The sequence below is a fragment of the Manduca sexta genome, chromosome 26 (assembly GCF_014839805.1).
Source record: "Manduca sexta isolate Smith_Timp_Sample1 chromosome 26, JHU_Msex_v1.0, whole genome shotgun sequence".
Classification (NCBI taxonomy): domain Eukaryota; kingdom Metazoa; phylum Arthropoda; class Insecta; order Lepidoptera; family Sphingidae; genus Manduca; species Manduca sexta.
Window position 1 is genome coordinate 2059716 of NC_051140.1, and position 17580 is coordinate 2077295.

A 17580-nucleotide genomic window follows, 5' to 3' on the forward strand; every position below is an offset into this window, starting at 1 on the left:
TGGAGAATGATTTTTTTGTATGCCTCCAGAGACTTATTTAATACAGAAGTTAAATACACTAGAGCTGGATCGAGATAGGCACATGAGGCACCAAAAATATTTTATTTTTTATGGGAACCTTTTTTTTGTTTTCAATAATATTGAATACTTTTATACTTCGCATTTAGCATTTGTTGTATTCATTATAAAATCTCTTAAGATTGTTAGAAGCTACACTTTTACTCTGGCACAAAGTTCTATTTAGAGAGCAATAACTAAAACACCACATTATTGTTATGAGCATGTATATCTTAAGTAAATGCCTATGTCTTGTAATAAAACAAACTATTGAAAACATATCAATGATTGTAAGGGTAATCAAGTTATGCAATATTATTTTACAAAATAACATTTTACATCTATTTAGAATGTATTTTTATGCATTTGTTAAACATACTTTCAATTTTTTTATGTCGCCCAAGTACTATGCCCTTACAACTATTGATACAATGTGCATAGTGGCTGCAATTCATTCTAGAGATCTTTGGTTGCTACATTTGTAGATAATACACAAAATGAATTATATTTACTATCTCATAAACCCTCAATTTCACCAAGGGGGAAGTAACCTAAGTAAACCTTTTTTTGCTAGAGACTTGATACCTGAATACGGCATATATTTATAATTTTTCAGAATTACTGCGAAAAATAAGACTTGTATGGTTTATAAAAGTGTCAATACTAGCTTGGACTAATCATCACATAGATTATTTTATAAAACTACTAGCGGACCCGACAGACTTCGTCTATTTATTAATTGCTTGCCTGTTTCTAAGCACTACAGATAAATAAATATTAATTTGAAGTATATAGCATTCCTCTTCACTATACGGAGACAGATGTTTAGCCTCATAACCATAATAGCTGGCTTCATATTATTTTTCCTTTAGCGTGAGTCAATATGGACTCTGCACTTAAAGGCTCGCGAATCTTGTTACCGATTTTGTCATTTTTAAGCTGTAAAACAACATTTTGTGTATTCTTCAGTTTAGTTCTCAGTTCTTGTATCCTGTTCTGCCTCGCTATTAGCTCCATAGTGAAGGCTTCCATTTCCTTTTTATCGTCTGCGTAATCTGGGACGGGATTCTTCGGCTTGAAACGGTAGTTGGAAAAGGTTTCGATTTTCAAATTTAAAATTTTGTTCTCCATAAGTGAACTCTTGTGTTCGTAGTCAACACACATTTTACCAAACCTTTTGCGTGACTCTACTACTATGTTCATAAGATTTTCGCACTTGCACTCTATTGAGTCTTCACTATCTGAAAATCGACAAAGAAACTGTTATTTACCAAATTTAATAGATACACGTTCACTCAAATCAAAGACAAATTTTATGGACTTACCCATAATTTTAGATTATAATGCCTTTATTATTCTATTGAATTAATCTATATACTTTTTCCAATTCTTGAAAAACTAGTATAAAACACAAACCAATCGTTTGAAACCGACCGTTTCAATAAAATTTCAAAAGTTTGTTTTGACAGTTGAGTGTTGACTTTCTTCATACGTTTCACATACTGAGCTGTTAATATTTCTAGCATGTGTAATCTGCAATAAAGCTAGATCTACACGCTCGAAAGTCACAAAGTTTGTGTTATAAGTATATTTATAAGACATAAGTAATTATCGATATTTATAGCTCAGATTTGAGTTCTGTAGCACTGTACTGAACTTATTCAGCTACCATTATTGCACATTGACCGTAGAAATTTCTCTAATAAAAGATTACGTCGCATCGCCGACCATGAATCCATCTAGGTATAAAACAATATTAATTATTAAAATGGACATTGAATATCATTTTATTATAATACAATATAAAGTAAGTCATTACATTTCATTCTTTAAAATATAACCAACTTCGACGGATCGGACGTAACTAACATCTTCTCTTCATTCAAATAATTTGCGCAAATATATTTTTATGGAGTTACGATGTTAACGCAATTTTTTATCATTTTCATAAATTCTTGTACGGAGATCTGTAAACAATAAAACAATCATAGACAAGGTTTGAAAATGTGGATTCTAAAAATATGGAAATTTAAAGCCAAAGCTTAATTCCATATTTTGTAACGCAGCCCATATGGGAATAAAATAGGATAGGGAATAGGAGTTCAGAAGCCATTTTGGTTTTCATATAAATTAAAATTACTCATATAAATATAAAATGGTTCCTCCATCACTCTTTGGTAAATATAATAATTCAGCGGAGACGAGTCTCTACTGAATTATTATATTACTTACGAGTATTAAGTATACGGATTGCCTACCGCGAGCCGCTTCGAGATGAAATTATATGAAACTCAAAAACTTCTTACCTAATAAAAATAATTTATATTAATAAATATAGTTTTTGAAAATTCTTTCACCGATAGGTAACTACATTACTACAACCCACCACAATAGGCTACATTTTATTCTGGGAATGTTCATTAAAGCGAGCGGAACTGCTAACAAAATTGTTTCATAATAATTAAAATTGATAAAAACTGATTTCTTCATATACTTATTTCAAAAAACAGAATTTTCGACTATCCTAATGGCTCATGACAACCATTAGTAAGGGTTAATTGAGTCTCCACTGTACATATAATAAGGATATTTTGTGCTCACTAAACCATCGAAGTCTTTGTCGGCATCGTCGATCATCTCCTCGATCTCTTCATCGCTGAGGTGCACGCCGAGTATAGTGGTCACGTGTTTCAGATTTTCGAAATTTATGAAACCTGAATAGTAAGATTTCAATTTATAAAGTTGTGACTATGGCTTACATATAAAGCTACTATACACGTTACTATTTTTTGAAACGGTAATAATTGGAATCATCAGACATTTTTATACACAAACGGTCAGTTGTGGGCAACGAATTTACTGCGTTATTAGCAAGTATAAATTTCTCCCTTATAAACTATTTCCAGCAATCCGTAAACTGTATAATTATAACGATTATATAGGTATATATCAATGCAGAAATAAAATAAACCGAAAATACTATTTATGAAGGCTTATTCACCACTATCATCCATATCGAATAGTCTAAAACTTTTCATAATATCGCCATCGCTGTCCTGCGCTATGACCTTCCTCATAATGGCGGTTTCGAAGTTCTCGAAGCTGAGTTTGCCAGTATCCCCTTTGTCTACAGCGTTTATCATCTTTTGGAGCTCTTCTTTAGTAGGTTCGTAACCTGGCAAAGACCCAACAAAAGTTCCATACACATACCTTAATTAACGTGGAAGTGAACAAAGAGGGAATTATGCTTCGATACATTTTGCAATGCTATAAAGTTTTAATTATTATTAGAATTGCTTATGCATTTCTATCAAAATGCTAATGGAAACTCAACATAAGAAAATAAGATTTCATGTTGTGGTTTTCTATTTACCTAATGCTTTTATAGCCACTCTAAAATCTTCAGCATTGATTTTCCCTTCACCAGTGTAGTCCAAAAGGTTGAATGCTTCTCGCAAGTCATTCTCCTAAAAACAATAATATGTTTATTGTAACTTTTAATATGTCCACCCACGAGGTGGATAGATGACCTCATAAAAGTCGCAGGAGGTCGTTGGATGCGGGCCGGTTCCAATAGGGCGATTTGGAAATCATTGGGGTAGGCCCATGTTCAGCAATAAACATCCTGTAGCAGATGATGATGATAAAGATAAACATTGACCACACTCATGAATAAATCTTAAATAAAATTCATACTTTGAAGTCTGAACCTAATTTTTTGGGCCTAGTGTAGTGGCAAGGTATATATATATATATGCATATTATGCTATGCTTCTGTCAATTTTATTATTACAAGTAAAATAGACCTGTTCTGAAGTTAATACAAATTTTGCTTGAGCTTCTTTGAATTCCGATGGCAATTTAAAATCTCGGACCTCACTTATTTCTTTATCGGAATAAACAACCGTACCGGAAAAAATTGCTTCCTCCATTTTACAAGTTAGAACTATATGGTCGCGTTATTGATCAATTACTTTAACTCTTGGTCTCTCGTGAATCGCCGGCGAGCCAAGACAGCTACATGACATTTGCGTGTGTCACGGGATTATAACCTTATATACTACATATATACTACATAATAAGGTTATTTTTCCGTCACACGCGTAGCTGTCAATGTTTGCCGGCAAACATTCAGCTACCTCACGGGTTAATTCACCTGAAGGGTTGATAGGGGTTGAAGGGTTGTTTCACCCCTTATACTGTGTTGCCAATGATAACATTTTTTTTAGGTAGGTAAATTCGTGTAAATAGTATGTAAAGTGTAAATGCACAAAATATTGCCATAACAAAAAGTGGGTACCGTGCTTGCACTTCTGTCTACCCCTTCGGAGATAAAGGCGTGTCGTTTTTTGTTTTGTACCCAAGTCATTTAGTCTTAGAATATTCACCTAGGGTTTACCTGCTCGTCAGTAAGAACTAAACGTGCGCAGACAGTTTTTTCTTTTTCTACCGCCTTTTCTTCAGCGTCTGCTTCGACCTCCCCAAGACTTTCCTCCTGATTCATTTTTAGCGGGTTATGATTAAATTATCCAGTGGTGGTAAACTTCGCACCGTTTTACAAAGTTGTAATACTAAAAAATATCGTAAAACAAATCAACTGTCTTGAATTTCTATGACGCAGTCAGTGACAGTCAGTGAAATCACGCAAAGAGAATTATAATATATATGGAAAAAATCACGTCTCAGTCTTACCTCAGAACAGTCTTACGTAGTATTTGAGCGTAGTATATTACGTACTCTTAGCTTTAAGATTATCCACAGTATTATAATAGATTATAATGTTCTTTGATATCTTTGTCTTTGAATAATGTTTTAGTTAAAAAAGACAACAATTATGTAGGCATGAATGTAGCTAAGTGACGTGGTTCTGAGGATTATAATATTATTAAGGAAACAACATCGACAATGAACAAATTTCTAAATCTTTTTAGACAGTTACTATTTGAAACTAGTATCTGCGACTCATTGTCATAGCTCATTGTCCACCTTTGATCTCCTTTGGACACAGAAATAAATAATAAATTGGCAACTATATTTTGTTTGATTTTTTTACAATTGGCAGTACTGTAAACGTCTAGTAATACTAGATCAGGATGATTCTCACAATTTCAGGGGAAATGTGGACGCCAAGGGAGGGCGAAAATATTTAGGCCAGCACTTTTAGTATAAAAGTAGAGTCCGGTCAGATTAAGACATACTTTGCAGATTATTTATAAAACTGTTTTTATAATATAATTGAGAAGGTTTTGGTGGCATTATTAAAAAAAAACATAATTAAGGGGTTTTACAAGGTACACCTCTGGCAACATTCTTTACGCCCGCCATAGCTTGTTTTCTAAGTTTGAGGTTAGCTTAGGTGACTGACGCCGCTTTTATTTTACAAAACACTAGTAGAAATAACATAATGAAATTAGTTAGATTTCTAATGAAACTCAGTCATGAGACCGTGACAATAGAGTTGAAAAATGGTAGCGTAGTGCACGGAACTATAACGGGCGTCGATGTAGCGATGAACACACATCTCAAAGCAGTTAAAGTTACTCTGAAAAACCGCGAAGAACTGCAGCTCGAGACGTTGAGCATCCGCGGCAACAACATCAGATACTTCCTGTTACCAGACAGCTTGCCGTTGGAGACTTTGTTGATTGACGACACACCGAAAGGAAGAGGCAAGAGAGAAGGATTTCCGCGCGGCGGAAGCAGTCGCGGTGGCCGCGGCAGAGGTCGGGGCAGCCGCGGCGGGCCTCGAGGAGGCCGTGGAGGCAGAGGGCGCGGGCGACGATAGAATATGTTTAGTGTATAAGTCATTTTGTGATTACAGTTTGTAAGGTCTGGCACGGCGTTTCATTTGATGTTTTTGTGAACATTTCATTTGTCTGTCATTATAACAAACAAATAGGCTTAGTAACATTCATGGGGCCAAAAAACCATTTGGTAAAAATTAAAATAACAATATGGGTTGATATGGTGTTATTTTGATTGGTATGCTTATTACTATGAATTTATTGTAGTCCATACTAGATATTGGTCCATAAGAGAGCCATTAAAGTGTTATTCATTGAATTATCAGTGATTATCACAATAATATTTGACCAAGGCATTATCCAGTTAACCTGACAAAGTTTGAATATATATCTAATGCCCTATAAATTCTTGTAAAATTATTCAAACTATCAAAAAAGACTTTTGAATCAAGCAACATTTTAAGATATTTAATAGTATAAGCACAAATATAAACAATACCTTCAGATCATTCATAAACATTTTTTATATGAAGTAAATGTTTTGATCCATTACTTACCAATTGCTATTAGACCATCTGGACATAGATATGCAAAAAGAATCCAGCCCACAAAGTGACACTTGAAATAGTGAAGATTAAAGTTTAAATCACATTTTTGCCCATTTTTTTTATAAATAGTTCAAATTTACATACATATTTTGACTAAGATGTTTTTACTTATGGAAAAACCTTATAGACTAGAATTAATTTGGCATACTCGGCTCATTTTTGACCATATTGTGGGTTGGATCCTTTTTGCATACTTACGCCCATCTCTTCCTTTTAAATTTCATACATTAAGCATAATTAAAAGCTTACATGTAGTGTGAAAATGGTTTTATGTGTCCCATGATAGATATCTGTAATTATGAACAGGACAGACAAATGGTTAATAACATGAAAAAATGTATATTTGAATAGTACATTTTTATCTATAATATTCAGCGGACTGAAATGTTACATTGAAATCTGCTTATACTTCTAAGGTTTTTATAAAGATTAGTAAAATGTGCAAAAACACAACTGTTTTGATCATAATAAGTCCCACGAAATCGTAATTCCTATATTTGATGAGGGAATAGTGATAAGAAAAAAGAATAAAACCATACCAAATAAAAACTAAATATTATGCTATTTTATTAATTTATGTAATGGCAATATAATAATATTAGCCCTGCATTATATACTGTCCCATTGCTAGTCATGGTACTACAGAAAGGGATAAGGCCTTAGTCCACCACACTGACCTAGTATGGATTGATAGACTTCACACATCCTTCAAATTCTTATAAGACTTCTTAGGTATGCAGGTTTCCTTCAATGTTTTCCTTCACCGCAAAAGCAAGCAATAAAGTACAAAGAATACTGATGCACATACATTTTAAAAAGCCAGAGATGCAGCCCCCTCGGGTTTTGGACCTGCAAACATCCATCTTGCCAGTCCATTCCACTTGCAAATAAGCTATCGTCGCTTATAACATATTAAAATATTTTTTCTATTTCTAGATTGCAGAAATGTAGGAATCAGTATAATTTATGATTTTAATACTTATAGAGTCATTTTGACATGAGTTTATTAACTGAAACCACATACTCGTCTTACTCTGTTAACAGAGTGCCAAATTTCATACATGAATACTTAATAAATATAATCACCAAAAATTCTAGTTAGAGAATGGGTAAATATAGACCCCCGTGCTCCGCACATTCGGAATTCCAACACTAACCATATTGAATTCGCGGGTCAGTGGAGCATGACGTAATCTACATCCCGTAAAAAAAAGTTTTGTATAAGAAAGACATAGCTCTATCGATAGGACATCATTCCCATACATTTTTCTGTTTTTTAATAGCATCAACTAATTTAGAAAAGCATGTTGGCCACGGCCTCTGTACGTAGGCCAGGGCCCGTGCCCCGGGCGGCGAATTTAGAGGGCGGCAAATTCAAACTTGGCAGACGAATACACAACTCATCATTAACGCAACTTTTATTACTGCGACATCTATACTATTATATAAAGCTGAAGAGTTTGTTTCTTTGTTTGTTTTAACGCGCTAATCTCAAGAACTACTGGTTCAAACTGAAAAATTATTTTTGTGTTGGATAGCCCTTTGTTCGTGGAGTGCTATAGGCTATATATCATCACGCTATACCCAATAGGAGCGGAGCAGTAATGGATAATTTCAGGAACTACCGGTTCGAATTGAATTTTTTTTTTGTGTTGGATAGCCCTTTATTCGTGAAATGCTATAGGTTATATATCATCCCGCTATACCCAATAGGAGCGGAGCAGTAATGGCTAATCTCAGGAACTGCCGGTTCGAAATGAAAAAATCTTTTTGTGTTGGATAGCCCTTTGTTCGTGGAGTGCTATAGGTTATATATCATCACGCTATACCTAATAAGAGCGGAGCAGTAATGGCTAATCTAAGGAACTACCGGTTCGAACTGAAAAAATCTTTTTGTGTTGGATAGTCCTTTGTTTGTGGAGTGCTATATATCATCACGCTATACCCAATAGGAGCTGTTCAGTAATGGCTAATCTCAGGAACTATCGGTTCGAACTGAAAAAATATTTTTATGTTGGATAGCCCTTTGTTCCTGGAGTGCTATAGGCTATATATCATCACGCTATGACCAATAGGAGCAGAACAGTAATGAAACATGTTGCAAAAACGGGGAAAATATATTAGTTTTGAGAGCTTTCGTTGCGTGCGCTACGTAAACGGTTAAAGTTATGCAACAATGATGTATGACGGGATTGTTCCTCTTAAAAAGTTATACAAAAAATTATTATAAAACAAAGTCCCCCGCTGAATTTGTCTGCCTGAACGTGTTAAACTCAAAAACTACCCAACGTATTAGGATAAAATTTGGTATGGAGACAGTTTGAGACCCTGGGAAGAACACAGGCTCCCGGGAAAATATATAGCGTGACTTTTATAACGGAAAACTTTAGCCTGAAAAACTTTATAACGCGGGCGGAGCCGCGGGCAAAAGCTAGTCCAGTATATAACACACATAAATTATTTCCCGCGGAACGCGAAATAATGATGATGATGACAAAAGTAAAAATATAGGTGGTTAGGGGCGGCATTATCCAGATTTTGCCCCGCCTTCAAAAAATACAAGATCCGGGACTGATCCCACAGCTAGGTAGCTACCTACTTTAATATTACTAATACGACATAAACAGGATTAGGTACAGGACAACTCTGTGCACATCATAAGAACACCTAATGTATTTGATAAAATTATGAATAATAAAAACTTGTCATACAGTTCCAATAATTGTCATTACAATTAAATTATTTCAACTGGAAACAGTCATCTGAAAAAGATATCGGTAATTAATTATACCTACATACATAAATAAACAAACATGAATAATTGGATTTTATAAATTGTTTAGGTATTATAATTAGGGGCTTCCTAATAAACTTGAACTTACTAAAACTATGAAATACTTAGTAACTGTAGTACTAAGATAACTGCTTGATATATCGAATTAGCAGGCATTTCGTAACTTTCCTGAAAAGGGAAAAAGGTGGAACGCTATCTATGACAGCCTCGGTGGCGTAGTTTATGTGTGGGGACTACCGCTCTGAGGTTTCTGGTTGAAATACACTGTCGGGCTAAATTGATCGCGTATTTGGCAGTGGCCTCATACACTTGCGCTATAGAGAGCTACTGCGGTTTAGCTGATATAGTATATTTTAAGTTGGTTTCTACCTTTAAATACCGGAAGTACAAAAAGTGGTACCTACCATATTACTAGTAAGTTGTTTCATGCGGGCGAAGCCGCGAACTACATCTCGTTTATTATATTTATTAATATATTAATTCCGAGTAAACGATGACCTCTTTAAATAATCCGAATTATAATGAACGTCCAAGCCTCTTTATTATGTGAGTAATCGCCTTGAAGTCTGCAGTCCGCGCGGGACACATGTCCACACAACACCTCTTTATACAAGACAGTGAAATGTATTGAAAAACAAATTGGCGGGAGTTTTTCATTTGTTTTAAATAATCGTATTCAAAATGTCAAGTGTGAGCGTGTTTTTGTTTTTTTCGTTTATAAACGTTGTTTTATTACAAGGAACCGGATCGGGCTCCAATGGAAATCGTAAGTTTTTTACAAATTATTTTTTTTAATTTTTTGTCTTTTCAAGGATATTAGACAAATTTAAATTTTGCTACGGACGTTTGCGGTATTAAGATATGATTAAAAGATAATAAATTAAGATAAATCTATAATTGTATCCTGTTTGTAAAGCCGAAAACAGCATTCGAATTTAGACGTCAAAAAAATATAATGCGATGGAGAATTTTTATTCAGGTACGTACTTACATGAACGTTTTAAAAATATTTTTTAATACGAAACAAACTGTCAATTTAATAATAGAACTACCTACATCTTTACTATCAATGAAAGGAAACACGATACGTTAGTTTACTGGTACGTATTTAATTTATTAAAAATACAAATTATGACACAATTTCATTAACATTAATTCACAATGCTGAACCAATCCAATTGGTAACCATTTGAATAAAATTTACAAACGTTTATTAATACATCGATGTCACAATAAACAATAACATACCTAATATATGCATGTCCAGTTTGGGACAATTCTTGCGCGCTCGTTCTTCTCACTGAATGCACGCCCATGCGCGGAGGGACATTAGTCGCGGCCCTAGGGACACAATTAAGTGTGTACACCTCGTGGTTGTAATTTCACATTCATATATATAAGGGACCGCGAACAATTCCCCTGATTTTCCCCTTCGAGCATCCTAGAAAGTCCTCATTCTTCCTCCATTTAATTCCTCACTAAACCGAGGGATTCCAGTAACCTATTTATAGATTTCCCCTAATATTGACTGCAGGGATGCCAGTACCAAAAATAAATATTTGCAGACCTCGATAAGAATATATCCAGTAGCTAGCCTTTTCTTGCGGCTTTGGCCGTGTGAAAATGATTTCCGCGATAAAAGTCCCGCTATATATTTTTCCGAGATAAAAAGTATATCCTGACCAGGGTCTGTAAACTATTTTCATGAAAGTTCGTTGAAAGTGAGGTAGTTTTTAAGTTTATCGCATTTAGACATGCAGACAGATGCCGCGTGGGCCTTTGATTTATAATAATATTCCCAAAATTGGTTATACTTACGTCTTTATTCACAATAACATATCGGATATTTGATCGAACTGCATATTCAGTTTAAAAATAAAAAAAATTGGGTTGCGTCTACGTTCTCGCAAGTTAGTGATATATTATTTTAGAATATTTTAAGAGCAACAATTCTGTCTTACATTTGATTGTTGCGTAACTTTAACCGTTTACGCAGCGCACGCAACAAAAGCTCTCAAAAGAAATAAATTTTCTCCGTTTTCCGCAATAAATGAGCAATTCAACACTAAAACATTTTTTCAATTCGAAACAATAGTTTCGGAGATTGTTCCAAGGGTGACACCACGTCGCGTCGCACACTGCATAGTCTCATATTCAGGGGCGTAGCTGCCACCGTATCAGCCGTATCAGTAATACGGGGCTCCCGAGCTTTGGGGCCCCTCATGGCCCATATCTTCATTAAACTAAGCAGGTGCCCAAAAGGTCGCACTGTCCTGAAGGCCCCCCTACAAATATAGATATAGGGCCCCTCTATGAAAGCTACGCTACTGTTCGTATTCTTATTACATTTATTTTGCTTTAGTCGAATTCATAATTATGCACATTGCATAAGTGACATCTAATCCCAAAAACCAAGTAGGTAAATTATATTGGGCAGTATCGCGAAACGTTTTCCTCAACCTGCAAATTTGAAACTATTATGCTGATAAAATAATCAATGGAGCAAGCTAAACGTATCCTCATTTATTGCGTAAACTCCTTTATAAATTTCCATTTGCTAAAGGAAACTTAACCTCTAGTTTTAACTAATTACAATCTAAATTTTCTATAATTTTCTCATACCTTAGGGTTTCACGTAGGTATGTCCACAACTCATAGAAGCATTTTTGGATAAATTCGTATTTTATCAGAAGTGCAAAGAACATTAAATATATTAATACTTAATTAACAGCCAGTTTTTGGTTTTTGCGTAAGCTCCTCTACGTGGAAGTCCCTGTCGCAAGGGATTTCCCAGTCGCGCTATAACTTGTCTAACCAATTTTTCAGAACAAAGTTACGTGAGTTGGATTTCGCAGAATTCTGTAACATTCGTGGGTTTTTTTATATTTGGAAGTTATACAACGATTAGAGACAAGTAAGGATGATGTACACAGAAATACTATGTAGGTGTTTTTTTCGACTCAGTACGTCAAACTGCCCTTTGTGATCCCTAAATAAAATACAGTGCAAAAAGTGCTTATAGTTCAAAATACGAACCAAAGTAGTTTGTGGATAAAATTATGCCGGTCTGTTGCTCTGAATTAGATAGTTCTAGGACAACTGACTACGGTGGATTTTTTTTTTTATTCGGCAACATGACTCCGCTTTACTGAACCTCATGGTAAATACAGTGGCGTCTAGACAGTAGCACATCTACTAACGAATGATAATGTAATCTCCGCCATTCAACAGAATTATGTTAGCCTGTTAAAAAACATATTGATAGGTATACTGCGATCTTGGAACACGGCACTAACCTGCAACTATGGCAGGTTTTAAACTACCTCGTGGAGAAAAAGATACATTAATTTCCTCGACCCAAGAATAAGTTACGATGCTCGCTGAAATAGCGAAACAAAAATATAAATTACTTTACGTTTATACTTTCTACAATCAAAAAGGTCAACCGTCCCAAACGCGGATTTTGCCCGCCGTAAAATCGCTTGCTTTTAGGGCTCACACGTTTTGTAATATGGTTACATAACTTGGCAATTTCTTGCCGTGATAGTTTATGTCTTCGTAATCATGAAAGTTATTTGTAATTGTCACGGGAACATAACTCTTATAACTTCCTGATGGGTGGATTATTTCAAATATTCATTTGGTCATATGGCATCACCTTATATTCCTATTAAAATATGAATTGAAATTGAATGATATTTATACCAAATATCCATTTTGTGGATATTTATTTATGTCCGTCCGGATAGCGGCTAGCTAACTCAATGCGTATTGTTCAACCTCCAGTGTGTTGTGTTCCGGAATTTATCCTGATTATATCCGTCTTCAAACAGGCCGGCATAATTTTGTCGACTGGCAAGGGATAAGTATCGCTCATCACTCAACATTTTGAATCCTATTTCACTTACCACCAGATGCAAAGCGGTCACTTTTCGGCGCCCATATTAAAAAAAAAAACATTTGTCCTCGTAACGATGGATCGGCGCAATACGTCTTTAAAAGTATGATGTATGTACTTAGGTAATAACATTTGGGATCAGTCTGTAGGATACATCGTCAATACTGCATTATTATACGTTGCCACTTACAGAATTAACTTTATATTTAAACTTAGATACTTAAGTATAATCTATTTACATATTATAAAATAAAGTCCCCAAAAGGTGTGTCTGTATGTGATCGAATTTCTCAAAATCTACTACACGGATTTTTGTACGTTTTTTTCAAAAAGATAATACAATTCTTGAGGTAGGTTTAGGTGAATAGTAAAATACGGTTTTATGTAAATTGACTAAAATATAACGATTACTGTTGAAGAGGTTGCGTGGTTGTAAAAAAACTCGTGGCTCGGGATTTACGATTTCCATACGAGCGAAGCCGCGGGCACAGCTAGTATCTAATAATACTTCTTTGTGATCTTCCGTAATGCATTAACAATGGTATAAACGAAAATGATACCTTAATCGTATTTTCTTTGTATGTAATTTCATACTTGAATACGATATTTACATATAATCTAGGTAGTTAAAAAAATAGCACTTAAGTTTATTTACATCGTCTACAAATTCAGTTGAAACATACTTTACTAAAGCAATGTGCCGGGTTTTACCACATCTCTTCATCAATTCTTGGCAATGACGTAATATTCTTGACCGGTTGAAGGCTTGGTTGTGCTAAAAAGATATTGAGATGCTTTGACTAAAAAATATATGGTTATTTAATATTTATTGGTTCATTTTATTTGCAATAATCATCATGCAATTATTATCTTTTTTTAAACAAGATTTTTTTTTGGTAGACAACGGCATGGCTGCGCTTCTGGCATTGCTTTAGTCCATGGGTAGTGGATGCTGCTTAACATCAGGCGGACCGCTCGCTTGTTTGCCTACTAAGGCAATAAAAAAAAAACAAATTAATCGATTAATTGGGTGATTTTATGAATGTATTGTGTGTATAATATGGTCAATTCATGATATGGTTAATTTCAAATGCAGTCACGTAGGTAACTGTTGACTACTTTTATAGAAATTATGTCCTTATAAGTATGAGAAAAACGTAATTGAAGTGAAAAATTAGGAAACTGGTATTCACCTGTATGAATACCATAATTATGGATAGTTATGAATATTACTGACTGCCTCATTGGCGTAGTTGTATTGCGCAGTACCACCACGTTAATATAAGGTCCCGGGTTGGGTAAAGTAATATTGGATTTTTTTGCTCGGTATCACCTCCGGAGTCTAGAATTAGCCCCGACAGTGCGAACCCTTATCATATCATGGGACAGAATACACACGGCAGAAGTAACCCATTTTGAGCAATGGACATCTTAAGGATGATGTATAAGTGTATTCGGGGATGTCTACATTATTTTTTTTATGAATATCCCATAATTTTAAAGAGCAGACAATATTGCAAATCGTTGTAATTGTGACGAACTGCATGGGTTACGGCAAAAGCTGATCAAATTCATATGATATAAGTGATATAAGTTACAAGGTGCATATTTATAAATGGCAAAGTAAGGTCGGACGGGAAATAATTTAGTGAGTATTTGTAGGTCGTCTCTGTCGAGAATTCATTCTTTATTTCTATGCGATTTATTTACTTACCTACCTTCATAAAATTTGCGGTTTTAGCGCCACGTGACATCTTGGGTGCTATGGATGTTCATTTAATAATAGAAAATTATCCTGAAACCTTCTTGAAACCTTAAGCGGGCATTTCTCGTTTTTTATTTTACTACCTTGTTTAGAAGTAATTAAAACTATTTTCTTTTTCAGTAGTACTAAAAAGGATCTATTTTGCATTAAATACAAAATATTGCTTTGGTTAATTTAACAGGTCATTTGAACTTTTTAATTCGTTCTATTTTTAGTTGATTCTATTCAGTATAGTGAAGGGCACAGATAATGAGAATAAATTTATTAGTGGAGTGTTTAGGTGCACGGTCAGAATGAGCTTGCGTATGTACAAATTGAACGAAAGTGTGTAGTAGCATAAAGATCATCGACTCAAGAATCAATCGCGCAAACTATCGGCGCATTGAACGTCGAACAGACCAATCACGAGTGTGCTCACGACTCGTGCCTCTATCTCCCCTTAATTGCTTTTACGTTTTTTTATCCAACCATCATCGCGGAGTGTAGCGTCCTTGCGGCGTATCCGCCATGTGTGTGTACATACCCTTTGGAAACGAACGTAAATAATAAATATCCACGATGTGTGTACATATATAGGTACCCTTTAGAAACTAACGTAAACTAGATACGCTTTAAAAACATTTCGATGTTTAAAAACTCTTTATATTCGTTCGTTAGACACTTTATTTTCAAAATGGATTCCAAGAACAAAGTCAACGAAGCGAGAACTGTGAAGGATATTATGCTCTACAGTTTTCTTGTTTACGGGTAATTAATTTGTCGCAATAAAGGATGCGTATGATTTCTTAACTAATAATATCATTACTTATATAAAATAAACACAGTTCGAGTTATTATATTAAGGTTATACGGAGACTCGGATTAGGTACTATAACAACGATTTTAAGGTGCGGAAGCAAATATTTTATCTAAACTTAATCTATACATTTCTTTGAATTTAATTGCTTTTACTTTGAATTCTTATTTAATTTCGAATCTTATGGAGTATGTAGGTAGATATACATATTTTCTGACCACCTAAGTCATACACATTAGCCACGACTGACTTTACATTATATTACTAGTCTGCTATCGTAGACTCCAAAACCTTCGATACATTAATTCTCTACTCCCTAGATATGACGTTCACGTACCCGGAACGAATAGTCACGGACTAAAAACATTACATATTACATGTATTATATAAAAACCTTAGTATACATACAAAAGGATATTTTTATTTAGCGAATACTAAATACGCTATTACTAATACATCAACCTTGATCTGTTTTTGCTCACGTTGTGAGAAGTGAGAGTAGGTAATGTTGTCATTTACTTTGCATGTAGCTATTTATTACTTAGGCAAAGCATATGTTCTGAGAAGAGCTAACAGCTCATTTGCGACTTATAAACACATTATAGTATTATGTTATTTATAGCATTTTCGCTACAGAAACCGTCATAAAGTAACAGTTTTGATGAGATCAACAAAATTGCCGAAGACCAAAAATGTATCAGAATCGTTCTTCTTTCTTCGCAAACACGATACTATAGGTAGAAGTAAGCCTCGGGGCTTTAAGCAGGTAATAAAGAATAATTATTTTCGCCGTCTGACCGTTGCAGCTATCTATGCCTTTATTACAATAAAACTGAAGTTTGTACGTTTGAGCGCATTTATCTCTGAAACTAGTGGTTCGATTTTTGAAAATTCTCTCAATAATATAAAATATAAGAAGCCATAGCAGTTCAGAGCAAAAGAAGTAAAAAAAATCACTTTGATTAATAATTAATATTACAATACGACACAATATTGCATTCAGTGTACGATATACATCTAGTTGAATGTTTATGTGTAAATTAGTACGGGTTTATCTCATTGTGATGTTTAAATTTTATTAACAATCGTATTCAAACATAGACACTGGCTGTATACACTGAGTGTTAGTGTCATATTCTAAACTTTTAAGTTAAAAAGGCCGACAAAAAGATGCCAGACCGGTCCACGGCCTTGAGACCGGCCTCAGTGCCGAACTGACGCTGTGAAATGTTAATAATGACGAATCAAACTGATTGACCTTAGTACTTGCAATTGGACGTAAAGGATATGGAACCCGCCAGACATGAAACAAAAAAAGGTACCTAAATAATAAATTTAAAGTCTATTATTAAGGGCCAATTTTACAAGATTCCTCAGTTATTTATTCCTATACTAAAATATACAACTGGAGAGTTTGTTTATTTGTTTGAAAGCGCTAATCTTGATTTTGTTTTTTTTTTATGATATAGCCTACTTTTTATCCTGTGACATGTAAAGCGGGACTTTTATAACGGAAATTTTTCATACGGCCAGAGCTGCGAGCAAATGCTTTATTTATAAAATGCGATCCGAAAAACGAAGTTTGTATAAATACCAATCAATTGAAAAATATTTTATCTTGTATTGCGAAGTGCTCTGGAAATTGTGTCACAACGGCAGAGACATGACAGGCAAACTCTGTTGAACTCTTAAGAAAGGTCGAATTCAGCAATCTGTTTTTCGAATTTTGTAGCGGTTTTTTATGTTATGGCCGAGACGAATGTACGCAGGTTCAAAACCCAAGGGCACACATCTCTGACTTTTCTAAATATTATGTGTGTATTCTTTGTGAATTGGCGCTTGCTTTAACCGTGAAGGAAAACATCGTGAGGAAACCTGCATATCTGAGAAGTTCTCTAAAGGAATTTTGAGGGTGTGT

The 17580-nt window shown here is 34.6% G+C and overlaps 3 protein-coding genes across 5 annotated transcripts in view; 2 read left to right on the plus strand and 1 right to left on the minus strand.

Moving 5' to 3' along the window:
* Window positions 1-1377: 1377 nt before the first annotated feature.
* LOC115450412 (caltractin) lies at window positions 1378-4987 on the minus strand. Of its 3 annotated transcripts, none has more exons than XR_005113096.1 (6): window positions 3864-4077; window positions 3431-3524; window positions 3059-3232; window positions 2659-2771; window positions 1877-2024; window positions 1378-1796 (listed from the first exon to the last, which is right to left on the minus strand). XR_005113096.1 is itself a non-coding variant. In XM_030178423.2 (6 exons), exons 2-6 carry the CDS (start codon window positions 4559-4561, stop codon window positions 1965-1967), a joined length of 546 nt encoding a protein of 181 aa, XP_030034283.1. In that variant the 5' UTR covers window positions 4562-4628; window positions 4750-4987; the 3' UTR covers window positions 1833-1964. The 3 variants fall into 3 exon arrangements, 2 of the variants coding, with proteins under 2 accessions (XP_030034283.1, XP_030034282.1); XM_030178423.2 differs by lacking the exons at window positions 1378-1796; window positions 3864-4077 and adding exons at window positions 4457-4628; window positions 4750-4987 and having other exon boundaries at window positions 1833-2024; XM_030178422.2 differs by lacking the exon at window positions 1378-1796 and having other exon boundaries at window positions 1833-2024.
* A 377-nt stretch (window positions 4988-5364) lies between these two features.
* LOC115450413 (probable small nuclear ribonucleoprotein Sm D1) lies at window positions 5365-5892 on the plus strand. Its single transcript, XM_030178425.2, has one exon. The coding sequence runs from the start codon at window positions 5462-5464 to the stop codon at window positions 5840-5842; it is 381 nt and encodes a 126-aa protein (XP_030034285.1). The 5' UTR covers window positions 5365-5461; the 3' UTR covers window positions 5843-5892.
* A 3863-nt stretch (window positions 5893-9755) lies between these two features.
* LOC115454308 (transferrin-like) overlaps window positions 9756-17580 on the plus strand; it is a 28841-nt gene continuing 21016 nt past the window's right edge. The window contains exon 1 of the mRNA XM_037443521.1: window positions 9756-9969. Coding sequence (XP_037299418.1) covers window positions 9885-9969 — 85 coding nt within the window. The 5' untranslated portion in view covers window positions 9756-9884. The remainder of the gene's footprint in view (window positions 9970-17580) is intronic.

Coding starts and splice junctions, on each gene's coding strand:
- LOC115450412 (XM_030178422.2), bottom strand. CDS start 3,989: ATGGAGGAAGCAATTTTTTCCGGTACGGTTGTTTATTCCGATAAAGAA. Junction 3,525..3,863: donor TTGTATTAACTTCAGAACAG/GTCTATTTTACT, acceptor TATTGTTTTTAG/GAGAATGACTTGCGAGAAGC. Junction 2,025..2,658: donor ACAAAGACTTCGATGGTTTA/GTGAGCACAAAA, acceptor TATTGTTTACAG/ATCTCCGTACAAGAATTTAT.
- LOC115450413 (XM_030178425.2), top strand. CDS start 5,462: ATGAAATTAGTTAGATTTCTAATGAAACTCAGTCATGAGACCGTGACA.